Below are 22,252 nucleotides of genomic sequence, written 5' to 3'. Positions count from 1 at the left end.
AGCTTTGCCCCGAATACCGCAAATAAAGTTTTCTTCAATTCTATTTAATTTATTTTTATATTTTTAGTAAATCTTAAAATAAAAAAATAATCCAAAGGTCAGTCTGGAAAGACAGATAATAGTTTTGTTCGCTCATGCAAAAAACAACAAATACTTTGTACAAACCCTGCAAACCATTTTTTCAGAGTATTCTGAATTTTAGAGAAATTTTAAAGAATTCGTAAAGATCTTATCCGATTTTTTGCCGAATTTTCTAAAATAAAATAAAGTATGCACATTTCGATTCTTTTACGAAATTTCGGAAGAAAATCGGTAAAGCAATGAAAATAATGCTGCTATGTGAAAAATTTTTTGCAGAATTTTTTCAGAATTTTCTTTATTTTTCGTACAGAAATTTCTTTACGAGTTCGTGTCAACCCCTTCATATAATTTTCTTTGAAGATTCGTAAAAAAATCGCTACAGAAATGAAATACTCCTAAAGATTTCGTTAAGATTTCGGGAGCTTTGGTTTGCAGGGAAGCGAAAGTTTAAGAACTGACTTTTTGCCAATAAAAATGAAAATGGTCCCATAGTGCCATGGTACAGTATTGTAAAATGCTATTCTTTAAACAATGCAGTAAAGAAATCAGTAATTGGGTCACCACTGCTGTTTAAATGCCTCAACTGGCTTAAACTCGAAATGTAAAAACACGAAAACAAAAATAATATTTTAAACAAAACCGTCATGACGAACACTTCGATACAGCTGCCATGCGCGGCGCAAAGTGTCGGCGCAGTCAATAGTCTAGTTACCACACTGTTCCAAACGATATTAACAGCACAATGCGCGCTTTCTGCAAAGTCCGACTGGCCTCCGGACTACGGCGATGAGGCACTGAACGATGGTATCGGGAAATACGATTTCATAGTTATAGGTGCTGGCTCGGCAGGCTCGGTTGTTGCCAGTCGTTTGAGCGAGAATGCCAAGTGGAAAGTGCTGGTGTTGGAGGCGGGCGATGACCCACCACAGGAGTCAGAGGTGCTGCAAGTTTCATATTTCACTTATCTTAACTACATCTAAACTTTTTTCAGATTCCTGGCTTGCAGGGTTATTTGGAGCGCACTCGTTATTCTTGGGACTACTACTCGGAACCACAACCACACATTTGTCAAGCGCTAAAACGTCGATTGTGCTACATTCCGCGCGGTAAGCTCATAGGCGGCACAGGCGCAATAAATGGCATGATATACGTGAAGGGGCATCGCCAGGATTTCGACGATTGGCTGGCAGCGGGCAATACACAGTGGGGCTGGGCTGATGTGAAGCAATTTTATGAGCGCGCTGTGAGCCCTGTGGGCAATGCCACGCATCCCATGGGCTATGTGGTGCTCGACGCAAACAAAGATGTAGGGAGTGTGCTATTGAACGGCGCCATTTTCAATGCTACCGCAGAATTGGGCGTGCCCTCCAAGTCGGCGTTCGAAGATGGCATAGAAGTAGGCACTGCATTCTTGCCGGTAACTAATAGCAATGGTAGACGCATGGCTACTGGGAAAACATATTTGGCCAAGGTTTCGAGGCGACCGAATCTGCATGTGATCAAAAATGCGCACGTGCACAAAATCCATTTCGATAGTAGCGGCAAGCGGGCCACCAGGGTAACATTTTCGTTGCGCGAGAGTTATGAGTTGAGTGCTGAGGTGCGCAAGGAGGTGGTGCTCTCGGCAGGCACCATAGATTCGCCCAAGTTGCTGATGTTATCGGGCGTGGGACCGCGCAAGCATCTTGAAAAACTGGACATACCGGTGGTACACGATCTGCCAGTTGGTTCAAATCTGCGCGATCACGTAAGCCTAATGGTTCATTTTAAATTTGAAAACACATCTTTCGACGCGTTGGAGCAGACGAGGCACATCGATTTATTATACCAATTCCTGACTCGCAACAACGGTCGGTTGGTTAATGGATCAAGTAGTATCACCTCCTTCGTGAACACCAAAAGGGATAGCGATTTACCAGATATACAATATCACTACGCACTAAACCAACAAGGCGATGTTGAGTCCCTCGGAGTTTATTTTGCGCGACGTGACCAAAAGTACACAGCGAGCTTAATTCGGCAATTAAGGAAGTCACATTTGATCTCCTTTTTATTGTTGTCGACCAAGCCTCGCTCCGTAGGCAAAATACGTCTGCGCAGTTCCGATTACCTTGATCATCCACGCATCTTTTCGAATTATCTTAGTGATCCCGAAGACATGGCGACTATATTGCGCGGGATACGCTTTATCGAACGCTTAGAGCGCACAAACGCCATGCGGGAACTAAATGCAACCCTGTTCCGTATACCACTCGAGGAGTGCGATGAGTACGAGTACCGCTCCGAAGCCTACTGGCGTTGCTACGTTAAATACTTCGGAGAAGCGGGTTATCACCCGACCGGCACCGTGAAAATGGGCCCCAGTAGCGATCGGGGAGCATGCGTGGATCCACGCTTACGGCTTTATGGTGTAGAGAATTTGCGAGTGGCCGATGCCAGCATAATGCCCGATGTGCCACACGCAAATACGAATGCACCGACGATTATGATTGGCGAAAGGGGGGCGGACTTTATAAAACAGGATTGGAAAGAGGATGACCAAGGGGCGAATGAGTCAAAGCGACGTAGTTTAAATACATTATAAGTCGAACACTTTCTTTTACAATCACGTTTTTTGTTTAACTAATCCTCCTCCGAAAATAAATGCATAAATTTCTATTCATTGGAGTCTTTCTCTGCACTCTGCAATGCTCTCTCTACTGAAACGAGTAGAGGGCGCTCGGAGAAGTTAAACTCTTTAAGTACGAGCCTTTTAAGAAAACGGTCAAGAAATAAATTGCTAATAGCTCTGATCCAATACTTTTCATGTAAAATCCTGTAAAAATGTCAACAGTCAAATTACTCTCGGAAGTGAGAGCAAAAAGTGAGTAACAACCAAAAAGTACGGGAACAAAAAAAGCATTTTTCCTGTAAAAACGTCAACCAGTGATCGCTTGACACTTTTCATGACTTTACCAGCAGAAAAAGTTCGGGTATAATCTTGCAACTTCATTATCTACACAACTCTCCATAAATCTCTCTCATTTACAGGATTTTAGAGGACCGGATCATTCTTCCTGTAACTTTCAAGTTCGCGAAAAAACTTGTAAGTTCATGGAATACTGGATCAGAACTAATATTTCATGTGTATGAATAGTTTGTAGAGTCCAAGGAGTTTTGTCATTTGATATTTTACAGCCTGCTGTCACACTTTTTTCTTACGAAATAATGGAACAGGCATATACTTCTGCTGAAAACAAGGGGGCCTAGTGCTCTTCAAAAAAAATTTTAGAAAACCATAGTAGAAAGCGTAGCAAATTTCTTAAGAACTCCGTACTGCTTAAGAAAATTTGGCTCAATAAATTTTTCTTGACCATATCTTGGCCGTCTTACCAAAAGCTTGTTACCTTTGCTTAAAGCTTTGGTATTACCAAATCGCGATTATTTGGAATTTATTTTCATATGTTTAGGTGAAGACAACAGCCAACATCAAACAACATTTGCAGACAGCTCACGAAAATGAATTTTTTATTGGTTGAAGGTGTTTCACGTTTTTTCCACACAAACGTATGTCCGACAATTTTCTTTTATATAAAGGACTCTGCCACAAAAAAAAAAATTGCTAAAAATTAATGGGATTTTATGGCAGCTTGAAACTTGCACTTCATTATACAAGAATTAAATGGTATACAAAACTGCATACCGAAATTCTGAATAAAAAGTTTGAAAATTTGGTGAAAATAAGCATGATTTTTCTAATTCTTATACAAAGTTTGAAATCTGAATATATATGGTGTTTGTTGTATACCAGGTAGACTTTTATAAAAAAAAATAATAAACGTTAAAAAAGACAAATGCCCAAACCGGCCAAAATATTGCAATTCTCTTATTTTGTGGACCACATACATACATACCTAACATATAAGTTCTTATACATTGAGTTCAAAAGATTGTATTTTAGTACAAAACGAAATGAAATTCATGTTCCTAAATATTTTTTGCTAAGGACCACATAAAATGTATGTAAATAATAAGGGTACTCATTTAAAAGAGCAAAACTCTCGCAAACTGGGCAAACTGTGCAATTTAAAACCCTCGCAAATGAAATGTCAAAATTTTTATTGAAAGCTATTTGCACAAAAAGGGCAAGTTTGCGCGGAAATTTTGTCGCGCAAATTTGCGCAGTGTGATGTGCAACCCTAATATTTCATAACAAGCCAATTAATTCGATTATTTGTTTTCTTTTTTTTTTAACTCCTTTAAATTAACTGATTTTATGAATTTATACATTTATTTGCAATTTTTTATGGAATCGGCATCGGCCGATTCTTTTCCCATAAGCCGATTAATCGGCATCGGTACCTGAAAAAAAAAATGGAAACGGTCGGACTCTACCTTCCAATCCGTAATCGACCCTTTATTCTCTGAATTTTTTTACTGGATAATTCTTACTGACTTTTCAGCGAACACAACTAATGATATATGTAAGTATTTAGCGGATTAAGGGCCGGTTGTTCAATGTCTGGTTATCACTACCTGCCGGTTAGACTTCATTATCGACGATTTCGACAGCATGCATATAACATGTGATCGATAAAGCAGTCGTTGTATCTAACCGGAGCTTCTACCTCCGATTTGTGCTAATCAGACATTGAACAACCGGCCCTAAATAACGTCATAGTTAACATATACCCTCAGTCCTCTGGTCCTCCATCATCGTCATCTATGTACTTCTAACCGTCCTGAATGTTTAAAGCTTCTGAGCTGTTATCAAAGTCACAACTTGAATTTTCAAAACCATAATTACTTCTAGCCCCGGACATAATAGTTATAAGTTTTATCGAAAAAACGTTGATCCGTAACAGTTATTGGATAAGAAATATTTTTAATTTCGCGATAAGGGTTATAACACAATTTTTACTTCTTACGTTGCCTGATAACTGTTATGCAGGAGAAATAGGTTTGCCGTCGCCAATAACAGTTATTTCCCAACGTAAATTGTTTACGTTGTTTGATAACAGTTATTTCCCAACGTTAATTTTTTACGTTGTTTCATAACGGTTATTTCACTTCTCCACTTTTATTTTCATCACATTTATCTTCATCTTCGTTATTGTTCTTATTTTACAACGTTTATCACGTATATCATATACGCGTTGGACAATAACAGTTGTCAAATACATCAAATGTTGGGATTCATGTTCATAAAAAAATCTAATTGCGAGTAAGTATATTTTGCAAAACAACTTTTTACTTTTTTTGATATTTGAATACTTCACAACTTATTTAATAAAACTTAAACATCAACAGCTGTCTAAGCACTTGCCGACTGTCATTAGTACTTAAGCGGGTTTCAGTGTATTCTCATCACGAATTCATATATTCATGTGGTAGCAAGAGTATAAAAACATAAAATGACCTTATAAAATAAAACCATAAGCATAACATGTATGCGTAGTCCAATTCATCACTTCATCGATCTGAGTAAAAACTAAGGGCATAAACTCTATTTCGCGTTAATTGTAATCATGAAATGGTGTTCATTCATTCAGTTTCTACTCAAACGCATGAAATGATTTCATGAATTGGCCTACGCATAATGGAAGGAAATTGTCAGAATGAATTACAACAAACACATCCTTTTGACATAATGCAAGCCGAAAACGTTGGTTCAAATCACTCCGCAATCAAGTTGGACGTTTTGCCCCACAAACATTGCAATTTTGCGAGCAGTCTCATTCGAAAATCTCATTTTTACAGTTTCATAGTTTCGGCTTATATTTATGAAATTCAACGAAAGCACGTAACTATTTCGGCTGAGTTATCCATTTTCGGTTATTTAGTGTACAAAATAAACGCAAATTAAATGAGTTTGTACAACATGGCCATTAATGTAGCGATAAGTTGTACAACTTGCCAGAAAATCCAAATTTTTTGATCTTTCATACAACCAAGACATAAATTCATTCAGGCCCACAAACGGTGCAATCTAGAGCAAAACAACACCAAGTTGAACCAACGGTCGGTATGTACATGTACACAAACATATGTACTCACGGTTCTTACGAATATTCGCATTCGCATTCGCAACTGCGGAGCTTCCGCATTAATTTTAACATTCGCATTCGCTCTCGCATACGCGATAATCAATACGAATATTTTGCGAATGCGAATATTTTGCAAGTGGACCGATGAAACGTATATATGGCAAACATAAAAAATTACATATTGTAGCCAATATTTTTGCCTGTGGTCGTAGGGGTATTTGTGTAACAAAATTGGTCAAATGTCATATTTATCAACTTTGATAAAAATGTCTTTAAAATATTATTTCTTAAGCTATATAACCGAGCTATCAATGGGCAGCCATAAAATTTCCCACTTCTACTTGACCTTTGACGTACGTCAAAGAGAACATAGTCCTGTTAATAATATATTTTTTCAGTGCTTTAAATACCTGCTTTGGCTTCTTTCTTTATTATGATTAAAAAAAAAATAACTACTAGACACAATAGAAGAAAGTGTGCACTGTAATTCTTAACAAAATTTTCGTGATTTGCTTTTGATGTTATAGGCGGCATACACGGTGCGTCTGACTCGTGAGTCGGTTTGGATGTGTTTGTGAAAATAAATATGTGTTAGTTACACCAACATGACTCCCGGCATGACTCTGAATGATTCAACTGTGTGTAGTCGAAGGCGAGTCAACACGTACACAAATGACTCGCGAGTCAGACGTACCGCGTATGCCACCTATTACATAAATTCGTTTGAATAATTTCAAATGGGGCTCTTTGGGGAATTTATTTTTAGCAAAAATTTTAAAAACAGTAGTTTTGTTTACTTGTTGGATAATATTTTTATTTTCATAGGGCTATACATTGGATCCTTGGCTAAAAACTTCTGTGGTAAAACTGACCCTTCTTTGCTATTTAAAGTCAATGAGTAAGCTCCCTCAATAGAGATTTCTAGTAGAAATGATCAACGTCTAGCTATAAAGAGAATCGCTGCTCAAATAATTAAAAAACTATAGGTCTGACCTTTAATTAGATAAGAATTACGTAACTATCTGTTATTCAAATGCTTATAAAAAACGGGGTGCTTTAAAAAAAAATAACAATATTCTGATCCGATTCAGCTGGCAGCCACGACTTTGAAAACAGAATTTTGTTCAAAAATAATAATTTATTTTCCATATCCATCTATTTACCTGGCTATAAGCATAAATTTTTCAGCCCAGTCGCAGAAGAAAGTATTAAAAATGAATTACAAAAACTAAAATCGAAAAGTGCTCTAAAGTTACAGGTTCTCCAAATTCTGAAACAACATGACATATTTATCTGGTTTGGCTTGTAAGCGCTGTTTAAACAACGATCTCGCCATTATGCTAGATTCTAATTGTTTTTTAAAAATACTTGACATCCGCATTCGCATTCGCATCCGCGGATGTCTAAAATTCCACATCCGCAACATCCCTATACAACCTTTCAAACATATGTACATACATGAAAACATTGCTGTCTAGAAGTACATACATATGTACGCCCATCAGTACATCAACGAAGCCCGTTTGCTTCATGGATGTAGTTTCGCGAAACACGCTTGCATCATTTATACATATATTGCTTGGTAGCGGCACAGCTGAAATGCGCAATGAGTTCGTTCATACATACATATATATATGTATACACACATACGTGCATTCAAACTTACATATATTCATATGTAGAAACTCGTACCCGTCATGCGTCGCTTTATTTATTTTTTCCCCTTCCCTATACTATCTATATCTTCCTTCTCACTCATGTAACGTTTTCAGTTTTAAAAATTTCACTCTCCCTTTTTGCGATACCTCCGCCTAAGAAGTTTCACTTCAATAACTCCATCTAAAAGCGCGCTGTACACAAAAAAAAAGCCAATTTTGAAGTCGCGTAAAATGAAATGAGAAATAAAAAACCGATTTGAAAACCAAATCGAGTCAATACAGTTTTCCATTCCAACGTGTATTGGAATTTTGTTTACGCATACATATGTTTAGAATCACACCGAACTCAGTCGGTATAAACAAGGTATAAATCCTCTTTTATTTTTATGAATAAGGCCATTACAATGCAGTAAAGAAATCAGTAACTGGGTCACAACTGCTGTTTAAATGCCTCCACTGACTTAAACACGAAACGTTCCCGGCTGTGAAAATATTTTAAACAAAACCGTCATGACGAACACTTCGATACAGCTGCCATGCGCGGCGCAAAGTGTCGGCGCAGTCAATAGTCTAGTTACCACACTGGTCCAAACGATATTTACAGCACAATGCGCTCTTTCTGCAAAGTCCGAATGGCCTCCGGACTACGGCGATGGGGCACTGAAGGATGGTATCGGGAAATACGATTTCATAGTTATAGGTGCTGGCTCGGCAGGCTCGGTTGTAGCCAGTCGTTTGAGCGAGAATACGAAGTGGAAAGTGCTGGTGTTGGAGGCGGGCGATGACCCACCACAGGAGTCAGAGGTGCTGCAAGTTTCATATTTCACTTATCTTAACTACAGCTAAACTTTTTTCAGATTCCCGGCTGGCACCCTTTTTTGCAGCGCACTCGTTACTCTTGGGATTACTACTCGGAACCACAACCACACATTTGTCAAGCGCTAAAACGTCGATTGTGTTACAATCCGCGCGGTAAGCTCATAGGCGGGTCGGGCGCAATAAATGGCATGATATACGTGGATGGGCATCGCCGGGATTTCGACGACTGGCTGGCAGCGGGAAATACACAGTGGGGCTGGGCTGATGTGAAGCGATTTTATGAGCGCGCTGTGCGCCCTGTGGGCAATGCCACGCATCCCATGGGCTATGTGGTACTCGATGCATCTAAACATGCAGGGAGTGTGCTGCTGAACAACGCCATTTTTAAAGCTACCGCAGAATTGGGCGTGCCCTCCAAGTCGGCGTTCGAGGATGGCATAGAAGTAGGCACTACATTCTTGCCGGTGACTAGTAGCAAAGGTAGACGCACGGCTACTGGGAAGACATATTTGGCCAAGGTTTCGAGGCGACCGAATCTGCATGTGATCAAAAATGCGCACGTGCACAAAATCCAATTTGACAGTAGCGGCAAGAGGGCCACCAGTGTAACATTTTCGTTGCGCGAGGGTTATGAGTTGAGTGCTGAGGGGCGCAAGGAGGTGGTGCTCTCGGCAGGCACCATAGATTCGCCCAAGTTGCTGATGTTATCTGGCGTGGGACCGCGCAAGCACCTTGAAAAGCTGGACATACCGGTGGTACACGACCTGCCAGTTGGTTCAAATCTGTGCGATCACGTAGCCCTAAGAGTTCATTTTAAATTGGAAAACACATCTTTAGGCGCATTTGAACAGAGGACGCGTATCGATTTCATATACCAATTTCTGAGTCGCAACAACAGTCGGTTGGCTAACGGACCCACTAGTATTACTTCCTTCATAAACACCAAAGGTGATAGCGATTTACCAGATGTACAATATCACTACACACTACACCAACAAGGCGATATTGAGTTCTTCGGAGTTCAATTTGCACGACGTCACCAAAAGTACACAGCTCGCTTAAGTGGCCAATTGAGGAAGTCACATTTGATCACCTTTTTACTGATGCCGACGAAGCCTCGCTCCGTAGGCAAAATACGTCTGCGCAGTTCCGATTACCTTGATCATCCACGCATCTTTTCGAATTATCTTAGCGATCCCGAAGACATGGCGACTATACTGCGAGGGATACGCTTCATCGAACGGTTAGAGGGCACAAAGGCCATGCGGGAACTAAATGCAACTCTGTTGCGTATACCACTCGAGGAGTGCGATGATTACGAGTACCGTTCCGAAGCCTACTGGCGTTGCTACGTTAAATACTTCGGAGAGGGTGGCTATCACCAGACCGGCACCGTGAAAATGGGCCCCAGTAGCGATCGGGGAGCATGTGTGGATCCACGCTTACGACTTTATGGCGTGGAGAACTTACGAGTGGCCGATGCCAGCATAATGCCCGATGTGCCACGTGGAAATACGAATGCACCGACGATTATGATTGGCGAAAGAGGGGCGGAGTTTATAAAACAGGATTGGAAAGAAGATGACCAAGGTGCGAATGAGCCAAAGTGACGTAGTTTAAATGCATTATAAGTCGAACACTTTGTTTTACAATCACGTTTTTTTTTAACTAATCCTCCTCCGAAAATAAATGCATAAATTCCTTTTCATTGGAGTCTTTTTCTGCAATTCTGCGTCAATCTGGTCAACTGGAACCAGTCGAGGACGCTCGAAGAAGTTAAACTGCGTTCGCGGTAGGTCATTGCTTATTTTGCTTATTCAGGGTGTCCAAGCTTAATTTTAACTACCGTGCTTATTGAAATGTATAAATCTAAGTACGATCATTTTAAGAAAACGGTCAAGAAATAAATTGCTAATAGCTCTGATCCAATACTTTTCGTGTAAAATCCGGGACGGGATTATTTTTCCAATTGTTACCAAATCGCGTTCTTTTGGGCTAAAAACTTGTAAAACGTGCAAGGAGAGAGCAGTTTTTTGACATTTTATTTGGAGGGGAAGTTGCAAGTTCGTGCTGAGCACTGCCGTTCACCCCGGTGGACGAGCGTCTAGCCATAATCCGCATCGAAGCGAGATGCGACCATGCCCCGACGGAACAGAAGGATGAGGTATCCAAGGATCTCTTCTATGAGCGCTTGGAGCGCACGTACGAGCGCTGGTTTTGGTAGATTTTTGTTGAATTATTTAGTTTGAAAAACAAATAAAACTTTTCGTTTCCGTTTTATTTTTCGTAGTTATATTTTTTTTAGAAATTTCTTTCCAAAAGTGCAGTGTACTTTATTGCATTAATTTTCGAACACTTTAATGCACACTTTTTATATGTGTACATACGAATAAATGTATATCGATAAAAGGCGAACATTCAAAACTCTTTTTACGGGAATTCCGAGAAGCTTTTGATTGCCTAAATATTTTAAATGATTATTTAAATAAAAAAAGAACAGACAATTACCCACTTCGAGCCTTCGAAAGCAAACTAAATCAACGCATATTTTTATTAATGGCAATTGTTAAATGAAACTGGCGGCAAAAAAATTAAAAACTACCAACGGGAATTTTTAGCTGCAAATTGTTGATTAGTCTCAAGTATTATGGGCTATAAAACTCCATACCTTAAATTGTTCAAAACATTCAGAGCAAAAATTTCGAAATTTAAACGAAAATTTTTTGAATTTTTCTAAATGTTGTATTTAGCTTGAATCCGTGATTTTTAAATGTTTGGCTAAAGCGCAAACAATATTCTTATAAAATAATACCAAAAAAATTTGGCTTGGAAAGAATGGTGAGTATTAAAAAAAAATCACCAAGCATTTTTTGAGTCACTGTAGATAAATACAGTATCTCCAGTTTAAGTTTTTTCAAATGATGAAGTTTCGTTGTTGCCTTTAGTTTAATCACTTTCGCTTTTGGTTGAAGCAAACTGAGAAGATGCCATATACGGTGACCATATTAACCAACGTAAAATAAAGGACATTTTTTTCAAAATGATTTGGGAATTCGTACATATAACTTGTATGATAAAAGTACCTCACCCATATCGTAATTTATATCAAATATTTATCAGTTAATTATATTATTTAATTGTACAAGTTCCCTGCATAGCGAAAAATGAAGCCGAATCCTTTTCAAGGACTTCGCAATCCTTTGTTACCAAAATGCGTTTATCATAATTCATACTGCGCGACGAAGCCAGCACAGTGGTTCAAAATTGGAATTTAATGTTCATAATCCACCGGAGCCTTAATTTTTCAACCATTTTTTACTAAAAAGCAAAAAAAAATTATTTTGGTGAACATTTTTTATAACATTTACAATTTTTTTTTTGTGTATTTTTTTGTTTTGGGTGAACTATGATAAAAACACTAGAAGGTAAAATCATTCTCTCAATTCGTCGGCCATGATTTTTTTCTGACGTTTTCAAACATTTTAAAATATATAAAATTGAAAATAAAAAAAAAATAAAATTGTTCACGATTGTTGTTGTTTGAGATTAAAAATGAGAATGTCTGTGTGAGCTTGAGTTCGAGTTTTAAAATTATATTGCTGGCAAACTTCAGCCTGCCTCTCAATGATTTTACGATTTTACCATACGATTGGTTTCAACTAGTTTCTGTTATGTAACATTTATTAACTGGAACAGGAGAATACATTTTCTTCAAAACTGCTAATCAAATAAAAATTCAGAAATCTGGCTCAACTGGTCTATTGCAAATATAGTAATAAAAAAAATTAAATTAATCAAATGAAGTGAAAAAATGAAGGCTCCGGGGAATTACGAACACTAAATGCCAGTTTTGAACCAGTGTTCAGTAGGAGGTATATTGTTCTCTTTCAGTGGAACTGGAAACTCAGCCTGCAAGACGATCCTGGGCACAACTTTCCCTGTGCTTTATAGATGGGCATTTTTATTTTTCTTATTCCGCGTTTAAAAATTTACCTCTGAAAAATGCAGAGCCGATTTAAAGGACAGTTTAAGAAATAAAGGACAAAAGGCGTCCTTTATTTTGAAAAAAATTATAAAGGACAGGGGGTTAAAATAAAGGACTGTCCTTTAAAATAAAGGACGGATGGTCACCGCACATTAATATGACCTCTTAAATAAAAAGTTCCTTAAACACAATTTGAATTCTTATGGAATTAACTGAAAAAATTACAAAACTATAATTTTCCTTAAAATAACTAAAAAAAATTATTGGTAGATATTTTCCACAATTGGTAGATTTTTTTCAAGTGGATGGTAAGTATTTTTTTTTGTCAGTGGCAATCCTGATCATGGTATAAAACCATGGTACAATAATTAAAGGCATGGTACAATAATTACATCTTCCCAGAGAGTTTTGCTTCACATCGAAATTCGTGCACCCTTATTTTCTTTGTGACGCAGTTCAATGTTGATTCTTTTACTTTTATTTGGCTTTGCTTTTTGTTTTCGCTCAATTTAATTTATATAATTTTCCAAAACAAAAGGAAAAACGTTTGAAATGAAGTGAGCCATACAAATTACAAATTTATTTTCCAAGCAAACGTTTTTTTTCGGCCTTTGTAAATTCTCCTCTGCAAGAAGATTTGTTAAAAAAGTACGTGTACATTTATGGTAAATGGGGTAAGGAATTATCCCTTTTCCCTGGCACTAACCTTTTAGTGTGGACAACAGTGATATTATTTTTTTATTTTTCATATTCCCTTTTGGTGTTGCTCGTTTCATTTTACATTATGGGCCACATGCACCGCGACCTCTGAAGTGATCTATTGTGCGTGCGTTTCATTTACACCCGGCGACTTTCTTGTAGGCAATCTTTGTTGTGTTTACACCGACGAAAGAGAGCACAAAGTGTGTTGCCCGAGCACGAGCAACTCCTTTCCTCGTCAAGCTCTCTCCTACAAACATCCGAGTTGCCGCAACAAAAATCATCAGCGGCTTTACCTTTAAATTTTTGCATCATGATTTGATATTTAAATGCTTGACAACTGAAAAAATTGATTTAATAAAACGTAAACATCAACAGTTGTTTAAGCATGAACAGTTTTGCCGACTGTAAAAAGGTCAATAACTGACTTCTTGCCGCTAAAAATGAAAATGGTCCCATACTGCCATAGTACAGTATTGTAAAAAGCTATTCTTTAAACAATGCCGATATACTTACAATCCAGTAAAGAAATCAGTAATTGGCTCACAACTGTTGTTTAAATGGCTACACTGGCTTAAACACGAAGTGTTCTCGACTGTGTAAATATTTTAAACAAAACGGTCATGACGAACACTTCGATACAGCTGCCATGCGCGGCACAGAGTGTCGGCGCAGTCAATAGTCTAGTTACCACACTGTTCCAAACGATATTAACAGCACAATGCGCGCTTTCTGCAAAGTCCGACTGGCCTCCGGACTACGGCGATGAGGCACTGAAGGATGGTATCGGGAAATACGATTTCATAGTTATAGGTGCTGGCTCGGCAGGCTCGGTTGTAGCCAGTCGTTTGAGCGAGAATACGAAGTGGAAAGTGCTGGTGTTGGAGGTGGGCGACGACCCACCGCAGGAGTCAGAGGTGCTGCAAGTTTCATATTTCACTTATCTTAACTACAAATACATTTTTTTCAGATTCCCGGCTGGCACCCTTTTTTGCAGCGCACTCGCTACTCTTGGGATTATTTCTCGGAACCGCTACCACATATTTGCCAAGCGCTAGGGCGTCGATTGTGCTACAACCCGCGCGGTAAGCTCATAGGTGGCTCAGGCGCAATAAATGGCATGATATACGTGAAGGGGCATCGCCAGGATTTCGACGACTGGCTGGCAGCGGGCAATACACAGTGGGGCTGGGCTGATGTGAATCGATTTTATGAGCGCGCTGTGCGCCCTGTGGGCAATACCACGCACCCCATGGGATATGTGGTAATCGACGCATATAAAGATGAAGGGAGTGTGCTGCTGAACAGCGCCATTTTTAATGCTACCGCAGAATTGGGCGTACCCTCCATGTCGGCGTTCGAAGACGGCGTAGAAGTAGGCACTGCATTCTTGCCGGTAACTAATAGCAAAGGTAGACGCACGGCTACTGGGAAGACATATTTGGCCAAGGTTTCGAGGCGACCGAATCTGCATGTGATCAAAAATGCGCACGTGCACAAAATCCACTTCGATAGTAGCGGCAAGCGGGCCACCAGGGTAACATTTTCGTTGCGCGAAAGCTATGAGTTGAGTGTTGAGGTGCGCAAGGAGGTGGTGCTCTCGGCAGGCGCCATAGATTCGCCTAAGTTGCTGATGTTATCGGGCGTGGGACCGCGCAAGCATCTTGAAAAGCTGGACATACCGGTGGTGCGCGACATGCCAGTTGGTTCAAATCTGCGCGATCACGTAGCCCTAAGGGTTCATTTTAAATTGGAACACACATCTTTAAACGCGTTTGAGCAGACGACGTACATCGATTTCTTATACCAATTCCTGACTCGCAACAACAGTCGGTTGGTTAACGGACCCAGTAGTATAACCTCCTTCATAAACACCAAAGGTGATAGCGACTTACCAGATATACAATATCACTACGCACTACACCAACAAGGCGATGTTGACTTCTTCGGAGTCCATTTTGCACGACGTGACCAAAAGTACACAGCGCGCTTAAGTGGGATATTGAGGAAGTCACATTTAGTTACCTTTTTACTGATGTCGACGAAGCCTCGCTCCGTAGGCAAAATACGTCTGCGCAGTTCCGATTACCTTGATCATCCACGCATCTTTTCGAATTATCTTAGCGATCCCGAAGACATGGCGACTATACTGCGCGGTATACGCTTCATCGAACGCTTAGAGCGCACAAAGGCCATGCGGGAACTAAATGCAACTCTGTTGCGTATACCACTCGAGGAGTGCGATGAGTACGAGTACCGTTCGGAAGCCTACTGGCGTTGCTACGTTAAATACTTCGGAGAGGCGGGTTATCATCAGACCGGCACGGTGAAAATGGGCCCCAGTAGCGATCGGGGAGCATGCGTGGATCCACGCTTACGACTTTATGGTGTGGAGAACTTGCGAGTTGCGGATGCCAGCATAATGCCCGATGTGCCACGTGGAAATACGAATGCACCGACGATTATGATTGGCGAAAGGGGGGCGGACTTTATAAAACAGGATTGGAAAAAGGATGACCAAGGGGCGAATGACTCAAAGTGGCGTAGTTTTAATGCGTTATAAGTCGAACACTTTCTTTTACAATCACGTTTTTTTTTAACTAATCCTCCTCCGAAAATAAATGCATAAATTTATTTTCATTTCATTGGTTTAAGGGGCATGTGGGCACACCCAACATATTTAGTGTTATTCTATAGGCCAATACCTTTCAAACGATACATATTAAGTTCCGGCTAGTAGTTGGAAAGATATAGAGGTAAATGTGTTTTGGTTCGTGTCTCCACTACGAGATGCTTTGGTATGTATGTGGCGTCTGTACGTACCTTCATTTAATTTCTTTCAAACTTTAAGGAATTAAAGTACAAAAAAAAACTAAGAAGGTTTTGTTCCAGGATGTTTTGATTCGATTTTGATTGAAGAAAAAATGTCTTTGTGGGCGTGGCTGCTGCCTGAAATTCGAAAAAAACGCAATTTTTTAAACTACCACTGAGGCCGCACTACTCAGTCCATGTCATTGATGTGGATATCAGTAGAAGGGTCTTCAAACAAGCCATCTAACGCTAACTTTTGTTTTTATAAAATATAAATATGTCATAACGTTACCGCCTGAAAACTAAAAACCGGGCTGCTGAAAATTTACATTTCGGGCATTTTCTCAAAAACTGGTCAGTCGATTTTATTCTAAGTTTCCACAAATCTAGCCTAAAACCTNAAGGATGACCAAGGGGCGAATGACTCAAAGTGGCGTAGTTTTAATGCGTTATAAGTCGAACACTTTCTTTTACAATCACGTTTTTTTTTTAACTAATCCTCCTCCGAAAATAAATGCATAAATTTATTTTCATTTCATTGGTTTAAGGGGCATGTGGGCACACCCAACATATTTAGTGTTATTCTATAGGCCAATACCTTTCAAACGATACATATTAAGTTCCGGCTAGTAGTTGGAAAGATATAGAGGTAAATGTGTTTTGGTTCGTGTCTCCACTACGAGATGCTTTGGTATGTATGTGGCGTCTGTACGTACCTTCATTTAATTTCTTTCAAACTTTAAGGAATTAAAGTACAAAAAAAAACTAAGAAGNGTACGAGTACCGTTCGGAAGCCTACTGGCGTTGCTACGTTAAATACTTCGGAGAGGCGGGTTATCATCAGACCGGCACGGTGAAAATGGGCCCCAGTAGCGATCGGGGAGCATGCGTGGATCCACGCTTACGACTTTATGGTGTGGAGAACTTGCGAGTTGCGGATGCCAGCATAATGCCCGATGTGCCACGTGGAAATACGAATGCACCGACGATTATGATTGGCGAAAGGGGGGCGGACTTTATAAAACAGGATTGGAAAAAGGATGACCAAGGGGCGAATGACTCAAAGTGGCGTAGTTTTAATGCGTTATAAGTCGAACACTTTCTTTTACAATCACGTTTTTTTTTAACTAATCCTCCTCCGAAAATAAATGCATAAATTTATTTTCATTTCATTGGTTTAAGGGGCATGTGGGCACACCCAACATATTTAGTGTTATTCTATAGGCCAATACCTTTCAAACGATACATATTAAGTTCCGGCTAGTAGTTGGAAAGATATAGAGGTAAATGTGTTTTGGTTCGTGTCTCCACTACGAGATGCTTTGGTATGTATGTGGCGTCTGTACGTACCTTCATTTAATTTCTTTCAAACTTTAAGGAATTAAAGTACAAAAAAAAACTAAGAAGGTTTTGTTCCAGGATGTTTTGATTCGATTTTGATTGAAGAAAAAATGTCTTTGTGGGCGTGGCTGCTGCCTGAAATTCGAAAAAAACGCAATTTTTTAAACTACCACTGAGGCCGCACTACTCAGTCCATGTCATTGATGTGGATATCAGTAGAAGGGTCTTCAAACAAGCCATCTAACGCTAACTTTTGTTTTTATAAAATATAAATATGTCATAACGTTACCGCCTGAAAACTAAAAACCGGGCTGCTGAAAATTTACATTTCGGGCATTTTCTCAAAAACTGGTCAGTCGATTTTATTCTAAGTTTCCACAAATCTAGCCTAAAACCTTAGCTTTGATCTGGTGTACAGCTTATATCTGGGAAAACTCTTGTTGTGGAGATATTGCGATTCAAATTGAAAAAATGTCGCTCCAAAAAGGGTCAAATGGTTAAAAATTAACATATCCGTCTAATTTGGTTACTTTAAGATATAAAAATAACATACCCAGTTCCCCGAAAAAACCTTAACCGAAATTCCCTGCAAATCGGGAAATTTCCCGCGAGTTGAAAAGTTGAAGGATGCAGCTGTGCTAAACACTTCGTACATGTCTTGGAAACCACAATTTTTGTTTTCAGTTTTTTTCAATCACATGCCAAAATTGTAACATTTTTCCCCATTTTAATTGCAGGTATGTAACTATGCTACATGGGTTTATCACCCGCACTTAACCTACCTGGGAAGACGCGTACTATATTATCAAATAAAACACCTCTTTGAGGTAAAATTTTCGAGTGACGAAAGCTGAACTAGAAACACAAAATTTATGATATCAATTTCGTGACTAAAATTATACGCATTTTTTAACTGCCTTGGAAACGTACGGAAAATCTTTTTTTATTTACGAATCGTTGCAAAAGTTCTGTTTTTTATTTTGTGTTTCTAGCAGTAGACGGAATTTCGCAACGTTCCGAATAAATAAAAAAAGATTTTCCATACAGTTAAGTTCTGTTTCTAGTTCAGCTTTCGTCACTCGAAAATGTTACCTCAAAGAGGTGTTTTATTTGATTTTCTTAACATTGAATAAGAAAAAGACTGTTTTTTTCATCTGTTCTTTCAATTCATATTCAGGTAGTTTGTTTTTAAGGAATCGGCATCGGCATCGGCATCGGTCGATTCTTTGCCCTAAGGCCGATTAATCGGCATCGGCATAGACCACGTTAACATCAACAGCTGTCTAAGCAGTTGCCGACTGTCATCATTTTTTTCGAAATGTTTCCCCCATTTTATTACAAACTGAACACCAATAAATACTTTGTAAAAAGCGAAAGTGAAAATGGTCCCAAAGTGCCATGGTAGAGTATTGTAAAAAGCTATTCTTTAAACAATGCCGATATACTTACACCCAAATTCATAATAAAATAAAAAAGACTTCAACTGTTTTATAAATCGAAACTTTGTTTGAAAATGTCACTTCATAGAGCTCTTTAATACCTTGTTTATACCTGGGAAAAAACCGCATTAACAAACAACCGATTTGATTCAGCACATATTATTTCGATAAAACCGTATTGAAAAGTAAACAAATTCTGTTAGTTTTATTCGACATTTATTTAATAATAAATTTCGTTTGTTTACGCATACATATGTTTTGAATCACACCGAACTCAGTCGGCATAAACAAGATATAAATCTACTTTATTTTTATGAATAAGGCCATTATAATGCAGTAAAGAAATCAGTAACTGGGTCACAACTGCTGTTTAAATGCCTCCACGGGCTTAAACACGAAACGTTCCCGACTGTGTAAATATTTTAAACAAAACCGTCATGACGAACACTTCGATACAGCTGCCATGCGCGGCGCAAAGTGTCGGCGCAGTCAATAGTCTAGTTACCACACTGTTTCAAACGATATTAACAGCACAATGCGCTATTTCTGCAAAGTCCGACTGGCCTCCGGACTACGGCGATGGGGCACTGAAGGATGGTATCGGGAAATACGATTTCATAGTTGTAGGTGCTGGCTCGGCAGGCTCGGTGGTAGCCAGTCGTTTGAGCGAGAATGCCAAGTGGAAAGTGCTGGTGTTGGAGGCGGGCGATGACCCACCGCAGGAATCAGAGGTGCTGCAAGTTTCATATTTCTCTTATCTTAACTACAGCTAAACTTTTTTCAGATTCCCGGTTTGCAGGGTTATTTGCAGCGCACTCGTTACTCTTGGAATTACTACTCGGAACCGCTACCACACATTTGTCAAGGGTTTAGGCGCCGATTGTGCTACAACCCGCGCGGTAAGCTCATAGGCGGCACAGGCGCAATAAATAACATGATATTCGTTAAGGGGCATCGCCAGGATTTCGACGACTGGCTGGCAGCGGGCAATACACAGTGGGGCTGGGCTGATGTGGAGCGATTTTATGAGCGCGCTGTGCGCCCTGTGGGCAATGCCACGCATCCCATGGGCTATGTGGTAATCGACGCAAATAAAGATGTAGGAAATGTGCTGCTAAACAGCGCCATTTTCAATGCAACCGCAGAATTGGGCGTACCCTCCATGTCGGCGTTCGAAGACGGCGCAGAAGTAGGCACTGCATTCTTGCCGGTAACTAATAGCAAAGGTAGACGCACGGCTACTGGGAAGACATATTTGGCCAAGGTTTCGAGGCGACCGAATCTGCATGTGATCAAAAATGCGCACGTGCACAAAATCCACTTCGATAGTAGCGGCAAGCGGGCCACCAGGATAACATTTTCGTTGCGCGAGAGTTATGAGTTGAGTGCTGAGGTGCGCAAGGAGGTGGTGCTCTCGGCAGGCACCATAGATTCGCCCAAGTTGCTGATGTTATCGGGCGTGGGACCGCGCAAGCATCTTGAAAAGCTGGACATACCAGTGGTACACGACCTGCCAGTTGGTTCAAATCTGGGCAATCACATATCCCTAAGGGTTCAGTTTAAATTGGAAAACACATCTTTAGACGCGTTTGAGCAGACGAGGCACATCGATTTATTATACCGATTCCTGACTCGCAACAACAGTCAATTGGGTAACGGATCCAATAGTATCACCACCTTCATAAACACCAAAAGTGATAGCGATTTACCAGATGTACAATATCACTACGCACTACACCAACAAGGCGATGCTGAGTCCATTAGAGTAAATTTTGCGGGACGTGGCCAGAAGTACACAGCGCGCTTAATTCGGCAAATAAGGAAGTCACATTTGATCTCCTTTTTATTGTTGTCGACCAAGCCTCGCTCCGTAGGCAAAATACGTCTGCGCAGTTCCGATTACCTTGATCATCCACACATCTTTTCGAATTATCTTAGTGATCCCGAAGACATGGCGACTATATTGCGCGGTATACGCTTTATCGAACGCTTAGAGGGCACAAAGGCCATGCGGGAACTAAATGCAACCCTTTTGCGTATACCACTCGAGGAGTGCGATGAGTACGAGTACCGTTCGGAAGCCTACTGGCGTTGCTACGTGAAATACTTCGGAGAGGGTGGCTATCACCAGACCGGCACCGTGAAAATGGGCCCTAGTAGCNAGTGATAGCGATTTACCAGATGTACAATATCACTACGCACTACACCAACAAGGCGATGCTGAGTCCATTAGAGTAAATTTTGCGGGACGTGACCAAAAGTACACCGCGAGCTTAATTCGGCAAATAAGGAAGTCACATTTGATCTCCTTTTTATTGTTGTCGACCAAGCCTCGCTCCGTAGGCAAAATACGTCTGCGCAGTTCCGATTACCTTGATCATCCACACATCTTTTCGAATTATCTTAGTGATCCCGAAGACATGGCGACTATATTGCGCGGTATACGCTTTATCGAACGCTTAGAGGGCACAAAGGCCATGCGGGAACTAAATGCAACCCTTTTGCGTATACCACTCGAGGAGTGCGATGAGTACGAGTACCGTTCGGAAGCCTACTGGCGTTGCTACGTGAAATACTTCGGAGAGGGTGGCTATCACCAGACCGGCACCGTGAAAATGGGCCCTAGTAGCGATCGGGGAGCATGCGTGGATCCACGCTTACGACTTTATGGTGTGCAGAACTTGCGAGTTGCCGATGCCAGCATAATGCCCGATGTGCCACGAGGAAATACGAATGCACCGACGATTATGATTGGCGAAAGAGGGGCGGACTTTATAAAACAGGATTGGAAAGAAGATGACCAAGTGCGAATGAGCCAAAGTGACGTCGTTTAAATGCATTATAAGTCGAACACTTTCTTTTACAATCACTTTTTTTTGGTTAACTAATCCTCCTCCGAAAATAAATGCATAAATTTCTTTTCATTGGAGTCTTTTTCTGCAATGCTGTGTCAATCTGGTCAACTGGAACCAGTCGAGGCCGCTCGAAGAAGTTAAACTGCGTTCGCGGTAGGCCAGGGTATGCCTTATGAGCAGGACCGAAAATTTGAAGCTTTTGCTTGAAAATGCTTATTTTGCTTATTCAGGGTTTCCAAGCTTAACTTTAACTACCATGCTTATTTAAATATATAAATTTAAGTGCGAGCCTTTTATGCAAACGGCCAAGAAATAAATTGCTAATAGCTCTGATCCAATACTTTCGGGGAAGTTGCAAGTTCGTGCTGAGCACTGCCGTTCACCCCGGTGGACGAGCGTCTAGCCATAATCCGCATCGAAGCGAGATTCTTAAACATCTCGCTCATCTGCGCCCATGCCCCGACAGAACAGAAGGATGAGGTATCCAAGGATCTCTTCTATGAGCGCTTGGAGCGCACGTACGAGCTCTGCCCCCGCC

At 40.3% G+C, this 22,252-nt stretch overlaps 4 protein-coding genes across 4 annotated transcripts; all 4 read left to right on the top strand.

Annotated features, from left to right (window-relative positions):
* Nucleotides 1–517: 517 nt before the first annotated feature.
* On the top strand, nt 518–2,730 carry LOC108366719 (glucose dehydrogenase [FAD, quinone]-like). Its single transcript, XM_017621179.1, has 2 exons — nt 518–1,019; nt 1,073–2,730. The coding sequence occupies exons 1-2, from the start codon at nt 726–728 to the stop codon at nt 2,663–2,665; spliced, it is 1,887 nt and encodes a 628-aa protein (XP_017476668.1). The 5' UTR covers nt 518–725; the 3' UTR covers nt 2,666–2,730.
* A 5,534-nt stretch (nt 2,731–8,264) lies between these two features.
* Nucleotides 8,265–10,221, top strand: LOC108366718 (glucose dehydrogenase [FAD, quinone]-like). The gene is made up of 2 exons (XM_017621178.1): nt 8,265–8,569; nt 8,623–10,221. Exons 1-2 carry the CDS (start codon nt 8,276–8,278, stop codon nt 10,192–10,194), a joined length of 1,866 nt encoding a protein of 621 aa, XP_017476667.1. The 5' UTR covers nt 8,265–8,275; the 3' UTR covers nt 10,195–10,221.
* Nucleotides 10,222–13,760: 3,539 nt separating this feature from the next.
* On the top strand, nt 13,761–15,831 carry LOC108366729 (glucose dehydrogenase [FAD, quinone]-like). The gene is made up of 2 exons (XM_017621187.1): nt 13,761–14,185; nt 14,239–15,831. The coding sequence occupies exons 1-2, from the start codon at nt 13,892–13,894 to the stop codon at nt 15,829–15,831; spliced, it is 1,887 nt and encodes a 628-aa protein (XP_017476676.1). The 5' UTR covers nt 13,761–13,891.
* A 3,332-nt stretch (nt 15,832–19,163) lies between these two features.
* Nucleotides 19,164–21,026, top strand: LOC108366728 (glucose dehydrogenase [FAD, quinone]-like). Its single transcript, XM_017621185.1, has 2 exons — nt 19,164–19,590; nt 19,644–21,026. Exons 1-2 carry the CDS (start codon nt 19,297–19,299, stop codon nt 21,024–21,026), a joined length of 1,677 nt encoding a protein of 558 aa, XP_017476674.1. The 5' UTR covers nt 19,164–19,296.
* The last annotated feature ends 1,226 nt before the right edge of the window (nt 21,027–22,252 follow it).

The sequence above is a fragment of the Rhagoletis zephyria genome, unplaced genomic scaffold (assembly GCF_001687245.7).
Source record: "Rhagoletis zephyria isolate East Lansing unplaced genomic scaffold, Rhagoletis_zephyria_1.1 Rzeph_scaffold_02386, whole genome shotgun sequence".
In the NCBI taxonomy this organism is placed as follows: Eukaryota; Metazoa; Arthropoda; class Insecta; order Diptera; family Tephritidae; genus Rhagoletis; species Rhagoletis zephyria.
The sequence above is the reverse complement of the archived record's forward strand: the minus strand, read 5'-3'. Positions and strand labels throughout refer to the sequence as shown.